The 13454-nt window shown below is 44.1% G+C and overlaps 2 protein-coding genes across 2 annotated transcripts; one reads left to right on the forward strand and one right to left on the reverse strand.

The window, feature by feature from the left end:
* Positions 1 to 3342: 3342 nt before the first annotated feature.
* LOC107276093 (uncharacterized) lies at positions 3343 to 5805 on the reverse strand. The gene is made up of 7 exons (XM_015794137.3): positions 5670 to 5805; positions 5425 to 5534; positions 5249 to 5290; positions 4585 to 4755; positions 4318 to 4497; positions 3883 to 4095; positions 3343 to 3767 (listed from the first exon to the last, which is right to left on the reverse strand). The coding sequence occupies exons 2-7, from the start codon at positions 5425 to 5427 to the stop codon at positions 3471 to 3473; spliced, it is 906 nt and encodes a 301-aa protein (XP_015649623.1). The 5' UTR covers positions 5428 to 5534; positions 5670 to 5805; the 3' UTR covers positions 3343 to 3470.
* Positions 5806 to 10344: 4539 nt separating this feature from the next.
* Positions 10345 to 13254, forward strand: LOC4344473 (serine/threonine-protein kinase-like protein CCR4). The gene has a single exon (XM_015793063.3). It carries the CDS (start codon positions 10425 to 10427, stop codon positions 12933 to 12935), a length of 2511 nt encoding a protein of 836 aa, XP_015648549.1. The 5' UTR covers positions 10345 to 10424; the 3' UTR covers positions 12936 to 13254.
* Positions 13255 to 13454: the final 200 nt, after the last annotated feature.

Consider the following 13454-nt stretch of genomic DNA (forward strand, 5'->3'; position numbering starts at 1 on the left):
AATTGAGAGACCGGCCCTGAGCGCGTAGGTGCAGGGATGCACATTTGATACCATAAATGTTATCTTGTTTTTCTATCAATTTGATCAAACTTGGGTGTTAACAACCAAATTTGATAAGTTAAGCAGATCTCTCAGGCCTCGTGTTTTCTGTCAACATTGGGATATTAATTTGACTTATGACAACATAATGCATGTGTGTGATTGCCCTATATATATATCAACATAATGCATGGGCATATATACTGATTATAGCAACTTGAAGCTAGCAATCAAAGTGGCCGAGAGTAAGAAAGTGCGAGGGTGGGATCGCGCTCCTCTGACGTTACGTCAGTGACAAAGTCCCACATGTCAGTGACAAAGTCCCTCTGACTTTACGTCAGAGGAGACTCATCCGCGAGGGTGATATGATCAGCTTGCGCCATGCATGTTTCACGTTTCTGTTTTTGTCCTTCCTCAAACCATTCTAATTAATTAATTAAGAAAATTAAGTTTGGAAAACGCTTTATACCGAACGCCTCATTTACCCCACGAACGAACCCTGTGTCTAGTTGTTTCTTTTCATTCTTTCCTCCTCTCTTTAAATATTTTTTTCTTCTAAATTCCTTATCTGATCTACGAACCGATCACATTGTTGCATTCATTGTAATTAAATCTTTACAACAAGATGTCATATGATTATATTATGTCAAAAGAAAAACATATGTTTCAAACCGTTAAAACTAAATGTTTCATACGTGATAGTGATATGTTTCAATATGCGTCTTCAGCGTGCATCATAAAATTCCTGAAACTACATGCTACCACTCTCTCTCCACCTCATCCATGCACACATGCATGTATTTTAGCAAGCTTCAAAATGATTTTTCTCTTAAATTATTTATTCAATCTATGATCCGATCACACCATTGTATTCGTTTTAATTAAATCTTTACAACAAGATATCACATGATTATATTTTGTTAAAATAAAAACACATGTTTCAATCCGTTAATACTTGTTGTTTCATACGTTACATCGACATGTTTCAACATGTATCTTCACCATGTTTCATAAAATATTTAAATGTTTCAGTTGCTTATTTTTCTGTTTCACCGTATATAACTTAATGTTTCACTTGTTGGTCAACTGCAACATTTGAGTGTTCGATTTTTTTTTCGGCATCGGACGTCCGATGGGTAGCTTCCTCCATTAAGTTTGATCAAGTTCATATATAGAAAAAATATTTATATATGGGATCAAATGAGCCTCATTAGATTCATTTCCAGCACATGCATATATAGTGGCAACCTTTGGTAGCAGTAGCATTACCATGTCAGGCTTCAATTTCCAGCCCGATTCTGACTGACATTTCGAATGGGTTTTTGAGAATTTAAATTTTGAAAAATCAAAATCTAACTGAATTTTGATTGAAATTTGTCGGAAAAAGGGTCACACTGTTAGGCATCCGACACTCGATCAGAACATTTGCCGCATGCCTCCGGTTTCTGGTTTCTTCTCCAACTTGCTAATTTTGATTAGAAGTTGGATTCCGAAAACGATATCGGAAATATCAGATTCGGTAAAGTCAGAAACGAAAACGAAATACGGAAACATTAAATTATAAAAATAGATACTCCCTCCATTTCATAATGTAAGTCATTTTAGCATTTCCCACATTTATATTGATATTAATGAATCTAGATATATATATTTATCTAGATTCATTATCATCAATATGAATGTGAGAAATACTAGAATGACTTACATTGTGAAACTGAGGAAGTATTTAACTTTACATAAATATGTTATATGTATAAATAAATTCAAGATTATACTATATAAACTATAAATTAACTCATTTTAGCCATGCGGTCAAATTAGGAATTTGATTGAAGAGTCAATCAATGTCTAAACTGTGGGTCAAGTAGCGACATTCCTTATAAATATCGATATATTTAGAAATACGGTAATTACCATATCATAAGAAACAAAAATTTCCACAAAATATGGTAAATACAGAAACGATCGGTATAATAACAAAACCATTTCCGTTTCCATTTCCATATTTTTACCATATCCATTTTTTTGTCGACTACTATTTCTATATGGCTCGGTCGGTCGGCCAGGAATTACCATTACCATTTTCACCCCTAGATGAAATGCTGGTTCGGGGAAACTCACCAGATGTTGGGACTTACAACTCGATTACCTCTGCCCTATCCAAGGCTCGAGCAATGGATAAGGCCGCTGAGATCCTTGCCAGTAGGGGCGTGCCTAGGTTATACTACCCGGTGTCACAGGACACCGGGTAGATTATTCAAATCCTATATAAATTACACTATATTAATTAATATATTAGTCAATAATTAGATAATTAGTATGTATTGGACCCCCGGTAACTTTTTTCTGGGTTCACCACTGCTTGCCAGGATGCTTAAGAACAGTGTTACATATGCCTGATTGCATCACGTATACTAGTCTTGTGCATGGATATTGCTAGCTCTTCAGGAAAGCCCAAAGAGGCTATTGAGATTTTCAAAAAGATGTGCAGAGATGGTGTTGAACCGGATGTCGTTACTTAGAGCAAGTATAATAGCAGACTATTAGCCAGCTATAAATATATTTAAATGAGATAAAAGATGAGAGAGAATAGTAGCGGGCTACATATCTGTAGCCAGCTGCAGTACAGACTCCAAAACGCAATGTGTGTATGATATGTGGGACCATATATTAATAGTATAGTAAGCAACTATTATATGAATTGGCTATTAGATTGGCTATATATGAATTGGAGCTAGTAGTGGGCTATACTATTATGCTCTTATACCACGCTGATGGACTATTTATGCAACAAGTTAAAATACATTCCAAGACCTCTTTTCAAAAAAAAGCATTCCAATAAAACCGAGGCACATTAAGCTAGGGAGGCTTACTAGTGGCTCGACTCTAAAAACGGAGAATTTGTTGCATGACATTCCGTCTAATGTCTGAATATGTTGTAGTGGCAAGGGAAAGAAACAACCCTACAGAGAAATTAATTCTGAATATGTTGAACCATGGAATATTTGAACTACGTACCTAATAATGCAGGACACTGAAAAGGGGCGAGGAGATCGATCAGTACTCTCCTACTTTGTAGGAATGGCAAAGTTCAGACAATTCAATTATGAAGACTGCAGTAGTAAATCACAAGGAGAGAGCCATGCATGCATGCTAGTCTCATTGATTCATCTCACTCTGAAATTGATCGATGCACTCATTAAGAGTACATATAAACAGTGATGGAATCACTAGTAAGGTGCCATAGTAAAAATACCAACCAAACACTCTTGTCCAATGCATATATATAAAGGAAGAACAAGGTAAACCACAGGGACAGAGCCATGCACGATATATAGTCTGATGATTCATCTAGCTCAGTCTGAAATGCAGTCATTGAGAGTACACAAGAGTACTAGAGTGATCAAATCACTAGTAAGGTGACATACCAATTACCAAACACTCTTAATGTCTGCATCAAACACCAGGGCATGCAGGTGCAGCCGAGCATAGTAAGAACAGTGGAGAGTTACTCTTGTTTGATCACTCCTGGCTGCGCTTGTTGAGCCTAGCTCGTCGTAGATGCGTTCAGCTGCCGTGACTAAAGAGTCCAAACGACGAGCCGCCTTAGACCTAATTCTACGGGACCGCACCATTTCTGCATAAGCCCTCAAGCAAGACAACTTCCGGAATATACCTTTATATTTAGGCGCATCATCCACCAACTTTGAATAGTCATCTCCAAAAAGCTGATCCATGTGGCACATTAATTCAATTGAATGACAAATTAATTTCATACCCAGCAACAAGCAGCTGGCAAAATAAATATTTGCAAACTATAAATAAATATTATTATGATTTTACCTCGGGAAGGTTCCCAACCAACTTGTATTCACCATTAGGGTAACATAACATCATGATAGCAGTTGCAAGTTTCAGCAGGTCCCAATCCTCAGCGTTGATACCAGATATCTTCTTCAGGTGCTTACCAGCATAGCGCATGCTCTCACCATGTTTCCTCACATGATAGTCAGTCTCGTACAAGAGGCCCGTCGCCTCAATGATACTTCTAGTAACCTGGATTATCGATGCAAGGAACATCTCAATTATATTGCTACACACATATATCGATCATTAATTCAAAAAAGAGCAGATTAATCAACCGTAAAATTCTGTAAAAAGTGTCCAAAATAAGTAGTAAAAATTTAAGGGCTAGTTCCCAAGTGCAGGTAGTTATCAAGAAAGCAGAAAAGCATGTTACGTTGGGAAACAAGCTAGGTAATGAGCTCGCTCACTCACCATCTCTGGTTTGAGATCACCGAAGCCATACTTATTCAGGGTAAATTTCATCCCTTCACACATCGGGAGGCAATCCTCTTTACTCAGCTCTGATTTTCCATCAGGTACTAAATGTTCCTTTAGATTATTCAGGCCCCACATCAACTCCATCACTTCAGCATTCCATAGGCACTTTATTCCCTGAAATAATCACAGGGGAAAAAAATCAGTTGTAAGAATTGTTCACATATGTAATTAAGCAGACAAGGAAACGCATGCAGCACTAACCAAGTTACTTTGAATGATAGTTACATATTCTTGCTTTCCAACTGCTAGTGTCTGGCCAGGACAGATAAACCTCCGGATCATGCCTGCAAGCTGTTCGCTAACACCAGTATCAAGGCTAAGGGCGCTGGCCTTGTCCTCGAAAGCTTGAAAGTCTTTCAGCCAAACAGGATGCTACAAAAACGAACAGCAACAAGCATGTTAATGGAAGAAGAAACGTACAGATCAATTATCATGCCATATGCCTCAATCTTGACTGCAAGGGGAGTAATTAAGTTGTAGCCTGTTCAAGTCGTCAATAATTGCAGTGCAGCTCAGTATAAGCTGATCGATGTGCTAAGCTAATGGGAAGTGGACTGTCCCTCGACTAAAAATTTTTTTGATCTTACAAATTCTTTGTATAAAAACTCTTGGGGAGGAAGAACAATCACTCTTTACTATTGTAATTAGTATCATGAGTTTTGTGCAAAAATATACTTGTATAAATATTTACTATAAACAAAACAGTAACATGTACATCGATCTAACATAGATGAAGGTTGAAATCGCGCAAATGCAAGACTTAAATAGGCTAGTATATAAAGAAATAACAATCATCAGAAGATTCAAATCATAATAAGAAAGAGAGAAAGTAGCTAGCTAGGGGGAAGGAATTGATCGAACTAACGTATTGAAGCATAAATTCCATGACAAATTCTCCCCATACATCCTGCACAGCATATATAGATCGAGAATGTAGGGAAGTTAGGTCATACTCAGGAGTATTCAAATTCAACACACAAGTAGCTAGCGAATTACTAACAAGAATAGAATTGAAGTAGGTGCGTGGGTAGCAATTAATACCATGAGGGCATGTGGGCGGAGGAGTTTGATTCCATCATAGCTGAAAAGTGCAAATCCAGTGGGCGTCTCAAACAGTACCAAGATCACTCCACCATTCCCCAGCTGGGCACCTAATTAGTAATTAAATTCGATCGATCCATCCATCAGGCAGCAGCAAAAACAACAAAATTCAAATGTACAGACTACAGTTGGTGGGTGGAACCCAGATCGCCTAATTAAAGTCGGCGTCGCCGGGGGGCGCTCACCTAGACCGAATAACCATCGTCGTCGTCTCGGTCCTCATACTCCTCCTCCTCCACGGCCACCTTCCCCTTTGCAATTGGCTTCTCCTCCATTGATATCACCCGCGACGTACGGCGACGCTGCTTCCCTTCCTTTTATACACTCCCTCATCAACTAGCTAGCTAGGTTTCCAAGACGGACCCAACAGTAGTAGAAGAAGCCCCACGCCACGAGGAAGTCTCGGCCCAAATCTACGGACCTTTACCCGACGTAAAGTTGAGGGATGACAGCTGAACTTATTCCTTTACCCGATAAATAAAAAGTCGGGCTTCAGGCCCAGCAACAGCAAGCGATAGTCTTTTCGACGGTTTCACTTCTCCATATGCATATCGTCACTGGATTATATTCGATGGAGTTTTCAACTTTTCATGCCTCACTCTCTCTCTATATTTTGTGGTATAATTAAGTTTGATTGTTTTCCTCCGATTTCTATGTCATCTTGAAAAATGACTGCATGTGCTGTTTATCAAGTTACACGCCGCAAAAAAGGAAAAGAAAAGAGGATGAAATCTTAGCTACCCTTGATAATGAAACACCTGTAGTGAATGGCAACATTTTTTTACCACCAAATCATGAAGATTAGAATTGTCATCCAAATCTTCTATTCTACTTGTGCATTGCATCCACGCATCTTGTCTATTTGAAACATTTAGTGTACATCAGACTTTATTTCTCCATCTTGATGTTCCCCGTGCACATGTTGAAGTTTTGCTCATTACATTGAGCAGAGATGACTGCTATAAACTACTTTTCCAGGTGTTACTTTTGTTACGTTTCCAGGTGTTACTTTTAAACTCAATAATCATAGTTTTTTTTTCTCACAATTCATTTAGTCGTGGTAGTGGTAGATGTATTTTGTACTTTTTAGGTAGTTTGGACACTTTTTATTCTCAGAATGAGAAGCTTTTTTCCAGCCATCCAGATCATCTTCACCTTCACCTTGAACTAATACCCTGTTTAGTTCGCGAAAAGAAAATTTTTGGTATCACATCGGATGTTTGACCAGATATCGGAATGGGTTTTCGGACACGAATGAAAAAACTAATTTCATAACTCGCCTGGAAACCGCGAGACGAATCTTTTGAGCCTAATTAAGCCATCATTAGCACATGTCCGAATGTCGGAAGGGGTTTTCGGACACGAATGAAAAAACTAATTTCATAACTCGCCTGGAAACCGCGAGACGAATCTTTTGAGCCTAATTAAGACATCATTAGCACATGTGGGTTACTGTAGCACTTATGGCTAATCATGGACTAATTAGGCTCAAAAGATTCGTCTCGCGATTTCCATGCAAACTGTGCAATTAGTTTTTGTTTTTATCTATATTTAATGCTCCATACATATATCCAAAGATTCGATGTGACGCTTTTGGGAAAAAGAATTGGGGAACTAAACCATGCCTAAATTATGCTTAGCTCAATATAGGATTATAGGTCAACTCAGTAGTCATGATATGTACAAAAGGACGGTGCTAGCAGATGATTCAGAGATTCAGATTGAAAAATCCGTAGGCTATACGGATTTGATCAGTCAGGAGTTGCACAACGCCAACATAAGGTAATTTTGGACAGACTATCAGGGCTGTTTCAAATTTTCCATGTATGATTTGACATTATTTGACAATGAGACTAGGATCAACAGTGGCAAGAAAGGTTTAAAAAAAAGGAGATTTGGAAGGAGAGATGTTCCTCCAAATATTTTTTAAGAAGAAATTGTGAGCATGTTGGGATTGAATACGGGATCTCGGGGTTGAAACCACGTACCCTTTGCTATTTTGCTACGGCACTTGCATCTCGCAAGAAAGGTTCCTCAAGAGCTCCTGTTATTCCGTGGTTGATTTATTCAGAATGGTCTTTATTCTTGAAAGCTCAAGAGCTCATGCATAAGCGTCTTATTTGTAACGAGTAATTGCGTTGGAGCGGTGCAAGAATTGATGCATAATTTGAGTCCATTTTATCATCAAGTCATGTTGATTGCTCTTCAGTTACCTGTGCACTCTGCTTCCAGTCACATTCACATGTACTCCTGCTATGCCTATCAGTGCACATCGTGCTGCTTTTGCTTGCTTATTAACAGTACTCATCATAGTAGGCTAAAAAAACCCTTGTTGCATATCTACGTATGTGTCGTTTTTTTAGTTTTCGGCCCGCTCTGTAAATACTTTTATTTTTTCTTAATACGAAGATGCGCCTCTCGCGTATTAAAAAAAAAGCATATCTATGTATCTGTAAAAAAACAAAATATCTGAACTTTGGTCTGATTTCATTTCATCACAGGACTACAGGAGGCAACAAAAAAACAAAGCCCAAGAGATTGAAATGGAAGATTATCCCATCCAAGCAGGAGAACCACTCATTCTTGCAGAGCAGAGTTCTGTTTTCAGGGAACACCATTCTTAATTTGTTCCGTCAACAACAGCAGCAGGTTTCGATGAAGGAAAGCTCATTCTTTTGCATGATAATGAAACAATCTGTATTTTTGTCAGTCCAGTGGCTGCTTATGCTTAGAAACAGTGGTTTCGTGTAGATGAAGCTCAAGGCAGGCAACAGATGTTGTGACTTTGGCAACGAAAGCTGTACCCTGAAGTCATGGGAGCTGGTTGGAATGAATCAGGGTTAGTTGAAAGAAACATTTCTCTGAGCTTCATCATCAGGCTCTCTGCCATGATTTTTAGGTACGAAATTAGTTGGGAGATACCTGTCCATTGTATGGGAATTCTCTTTGTGTACACTTCAATTTTTGTATCAGCCTTGTCTCTAATTTGTGATGATAATTAATCACATGTCGCCACGTTGCGTAGGGTTGTACTGAACCCTACCTTATGTATGATTGATTTTGTTGCTGGTGTCAAAGGATTTAATTAGTATTTGGGCTGATTCTTCTTCTGTCGTTCCAACTGCCACCTTACCTGAATCGCCTGCTCAAGCTCGAACAGAAATTCGATTGGGTAGCATAATTGAGGATTGAATATTGTCAGTGAGTATTTTGTACATTCTCCAATCAGTTGGTCCTAAAACTGTCACCTGCTCCCCTGAATTGTCTTGAAGATCATATAATAATAAGAATGAATGACATATGTTCATATGGACACACGGCAAGTACTTGCAAGCCGTGTCCTTATAATGTACTCCACAGTTTGTCAACTCCTCTGGTGAGGACTCTGCATTTTTTCTCTCAGCTAACGCTGATCATCTGATGCATACCGAGAAAGGTGTACGTTATGTAGACATCATCACGTACGCACTCATGGATCATATTTAGCACACGCTCAATAGATGAAAATTAGCCATAAATCCACCACCTCACTTAAGTATTGAAAGTCTGTCTGCATCCATGTAATTGTCAGTAACAATAGTTAAGGCTCGATTCGTTTCAGCGTTTAGGCTGAAATCTTTTCCAGCATAAAAAAACATTATCACATGATTAATTTAGTATTAATTATTATAAATTTGTAAAATAAATTTATTTGATTTTTAAGAAACTTTTATATAGAAATTTTTTTCATGAAATGTAATATTTATCGGTTTGAGAAACGTGCTAACAGGTTACGATGGAGTAGCTGTTTCAAAAGGATAAAACAAACTCAGCAATAGATGCTCTATCACATACGTGATTTTTTTCAAAAAGGAGAAAGTAGAAATAATACTTTTCCTCTATAGTTCTTGTGAAGTTTCTAATTTCCAAAAGAATCTAAGTTATGCTTAGTCATTCCTTAATCCCACTGAATCAGTTTGCATTCCCTTTTGTTAATCAATAGATATGTTTTATACTGTACATGTAACACGTGTACGGAATTACCGAGGTGATGCTGACGTGAGGATGAAAATGAAGGATAAAAGAGCAAAACTTCTCCAGAATTGCAGCAGCAATATCCAAAAAAGCTTGAAAATTACAGCCGCCCACCAAACCAAAGCAGAGCAAAGCAAAATCACAAATCCACGGAACCCTCTATTGACACTTGAATTTCAACGGACCTAGTCAAGTCTACCGAACCAAACCAAACCAAACCTCAACCTCACCTCATCATCATCTCATCATTATTATAAATTTAATTATTATTATTACTAAGTACTCCAACAACAAAGCATGACACCATATACCAGAGTTCAAATCATGTGCCCACGAATATTGTACGCACGGCACACCAGGGTATGTTTCACTATAATTCTAATCAAGTGTAAACATTTGACGTTGTTTTCCATCCCTTTACCGTGTGTTAGAAACATACTCAAGAATGTCAAGTGTTATGCGCGTTTATAGTTGGGTGTGGGCGTGTCTTCTGTGTAATTAAAAAAACATGAGAATATCACGAACATATAGGTGTACTTTTCAGTAGAATTTTAATGAGATTAGAGTGTAATGTTGGTTTTCATCACGTTTAATGCATGCTATATGGGGTATATTCACGGATGTGTGATCGAAATATTGCATTTGAATTTTGAAGTAGCTTATGTGTATGTGTGTCTACCGTGTAATAGTAAAAGAAAAGGAAAGAAGAAAAACATAAGAGAAGGGAAAAAAAGAATAAAGTAATTATAGTAGTAATAGACTAATAGCACTTACCAGTAAAGCCAACGCGTTCTCTTGGACTTCATCCTCTTAAACCTCCTCCTTTGCTTCCTTCCCTCCATTTTCATCTCCATTTCTTCCATTTCCAAAGCCAAGAAAGAAAGGGAGGAGTAAGTCTCCCCCATGTCGTCTTCTCCTCGCTCCCAATGCCAATGTCTCGCCATGGCGCCCTTGCTCTGACCACCTCCTTCCTCCTCGCGGCCGTCGCCGTCTTCCTTCCCGGGCACGCGGCGGCGCGGCAGTTCTCCACCGTCGCCATCTCCAACTCCCCCGACGCGACGGTCGTGTGCGCGCTCGTCCGCCCCAAGGACGTGCCCGATGATGTCCCCGGCGCCAAGCTGCGGTGCACCTCCATGCCCACCGGCGAGGTCATGTCCTACCCCTCCGCGGACGTCCCCTACAACGCCATCGCCGCCGGCACCGACTTCCTGTGCGGCCTCATGGCGCCCAACGGCGGCCACGCCGCCATGCGCTGGTGGTCCTTCTCCGACGAGGCCGCCGCCAACCGCTCCCGCCCCGTCGGCCGCCGCCTCTACTGGGGCCCTTCCCTCCGCGCCCTCTCCGCCGGTGGCCCTCACGTCTGCGGCCTCTCCGACGCCCACGACCCGACGTGCTGGGAGTGGCCGGGGTTGAGCTTGCCCAAGGGCCTCGACTTCTCCCGCATCGCCCTCGGCCGCGACTTCCTCTGCGGCGTCGTCAAGGGCAACGCCTCCGCCATGACCTGCTTCGGCGGCGGCATGGCGCCGCCCGCGTTCGCCGGGGCTGCTTCCATCGTGGCGGTCGCCGCCGGCCACCGCCACGCCTGCGCCGTCGACGACGACGGCGGCATGTCGTGCTGGGGCGAAGGGTACCCGGACATGCGCCCCGGCGACCTCCCCGCCGACATGAAGTCCATGGCGCTGGGGCGGAACACGACGTGCATCCTCGACGGCGACGACATGGTGCGGTGCTGGGGCGTGGAGGTGCCCGAGGAGTACAGGCGCGCGTCGTTCGTGTCCATCGAGGCCGACGGCGACACCGTCTGCGGCGTCCTCACCACCAACTTCTCCGTCGTGTGCTGGGGCAACGAGAGGTTCCATGGGAGGCACCTCATCTTCAACGACACCATGCCCGGCGCGTGCGCCACCGTCGGCAACTGCTCCTCCAGCTGCGGCTTCGTCCCCGGCTCCGCCGCGCTCTGCGGCAACGGCGGCGGCGAGGGCGGCGAGCAGCTCGTCGTGTGCCAGCCCTGCAAGCTGCCGCTCAACGCGTCCAGGCTCGTCGTCGGGAATGGGACCAGCAAGAATGCGGCGGCGCCGACTGATTCCGGGAAGAACAGGAAGGCCGTCAAGGTCGCGGTCACCGCGGCCTGCGTCGGCGTCGCGGCGCTCGTGGTGGCTGGGCTGGTGTTGTACCTCGCCGTCGTGAGGAAGCGTGGCGGGAAGAAGAACGCCACCGTGCAGCTCGGCGAGTCGTCGACGCTGACCCTCTGCCGCGACTTGGAGGGGGCCGTGATCATGCCGGCGCCGGAGGCATCGCCGCCGCCGCCGCCGCTCGGGTGCGAAGAGTTCACGGTGAAGGAGCTCTCGCGGCTGACGAACGGGTTCGCCGAGGAGAGGAAGATCGGGAGCGGCAGCTTCGGGTCGGTGTATCGCGCGAAGCTCCCCGACGGGCGCGAGGTCGCCATCAAGCGCGCGGAGCGTCCGCGCGCGGCGTCGGGCGGCGGGCGTCGCCGGCGCCGCCGGTACGACGCGGAGCGCGCGTTCCGGGCGGAGCTCCGGCTGCTGTCCCGCGTGAACCACCGCAACCTGGTGCAGCTGCTGGGCTTCTGCGAGGAGCGCGGCGAGCGCATCCTGGTGTTCGAGTTCATGCCGCACGGCGCGCTGCACGACCACCTCCACGGCCGCGTCGACGGCCACTCCCCGCTGTTCGCGTCGTGGGAGGCGCGGCTCCGGGTGGCGCTCGACGCGGCGCGCGGCGTCGAGTACCTGCATTGCTACGCCGTGCCGCCGATCATCCACCGCGACATCAAGCCGTCCAACATCCTCCTCGACGGCGAGTGGACCGCCAAGGTGTCGGACTTCGGGCTGTCGCTGGCATCATCATCGTCGTCGTCGGCGACCGCGACACCACCGGCGGCGTGCTCGACGTCGTCGACGGCGGGGACGGTGGGGTACATCGACCCGGAGTACTACCGGCTGCAGGAGCTGACGCAGCGGAGCGACGTGTACAGCTTCGGCGTGGTGCTCCTCGAGCTGGTGACCGGGAGGAAGGCGATCCACCGGCAGGAGGGCGGGAGCGGGTCGCCGCGGAACGTGATCGAGTTCGCCGTGCCGGCGGTGGAGGCGGGCGGCGTCGGGAGGATCATGGACGGGCGCGTGCCGGCGCCGCGCGGGAACGAGGCGGAGGCGGTGTCGCGCGTGGCGAGGATCGCGAGCGAGTGCGTGCGGCCGCGGGGGCGCGCGCGGCCGGTGATGTCGGAGGTGGTCGCCGAGCTGGAGTGGGCGGTCACGCTCTGCGAGGAGTCCGTAGACCGGAGCTCCGCCGCCGCCCAGCAGCAGAACAGCTCGCGGCACGGCGGCTCCGACGTGTCGCGGTCGGAGTCCGACGACCCCAGCCCCTTCCACACGAGGGAGTTCGCCGGCGTCGGACATGGCAGGTCAAACTCAGCAATGTAAAAAAAAAAAACAAACGAGTTTTATTTTTTTATCCTTTTTTTATTTATTTTCTTTGTTTTGTTTTAATTAGTTTCCACGGTTGCTGGAATAGGATGAATTAGTTGCTGTGCATAAACATTTTTCAAAGAGGAAAAAAAAGATACTGAGAGGGAGTATTCATTTTGATGTTGATTGTTACTTGAATTAGTCTAGGAGAGTTTTTGATTGCTTTTGCTCTGTGAACAAAATTCATAAGAGTTTGACAAAATCTAACATGTACGTTGTATATCAAGATTTATTGACACAACATAATAATATAATAATAATACTAGTTGGAGTAGTGGGTGGTTTGTAAGTACAATCTTGTTTTTTCTTCTGTTTTGATTTGTTAGCTTAGAAATTTTCGGAGGGTTGGTAGGTTAGATTAGACAAAATTATTAATTTGTGGCCTTGTGAGAGTGTGGAGATGCAACAACTGTACTTCTTCCAACAAACTGCTTTTATTATATAATGTAATACTTGGAGTGCAATCATGGGTCA

Source organism: Oryza sativa, chromosome 8, assembly GCF_034140825.1.
Source record: "Oryza sativa Japonica Group chromosome 8, ASM3414082v1".
In the NCBI taxonomy this organism is placed as follows: Eukaryota; Viridiplantae; Streptophyta; class Magnoliopsida; order Poales; family Poaceae; genus Oryza; species Oryza sativa.

Excerpts from the sequence above, each read along its gene's own strand:
- LOC107276093 (XM_015794137.3), bottom strand. Across the intron at positions 4,756-5,248 it reads TGGAATTTATGCTTCAATAC|CATCCTGTTTGGCTGAAAGA; the intron begins GTTAGTTCGATC and ends TCGTTTTTGTAG. Across the intron at positions 4,498-4,584 it reads CTATCATTCAAAGTAACTTG|GGAATAAAGTGCCTATGGAA; the intron begins GTTAGTGCTGCA and ends TGATTATTTCAG.
- LOC4344473 (XM_015793063.3), top strand. The coding sequence starts at position 10,425 with ATGCCAATGTCTCGCCATGGCGCCCTTGCTCTGACCACCTCCTTCCTC.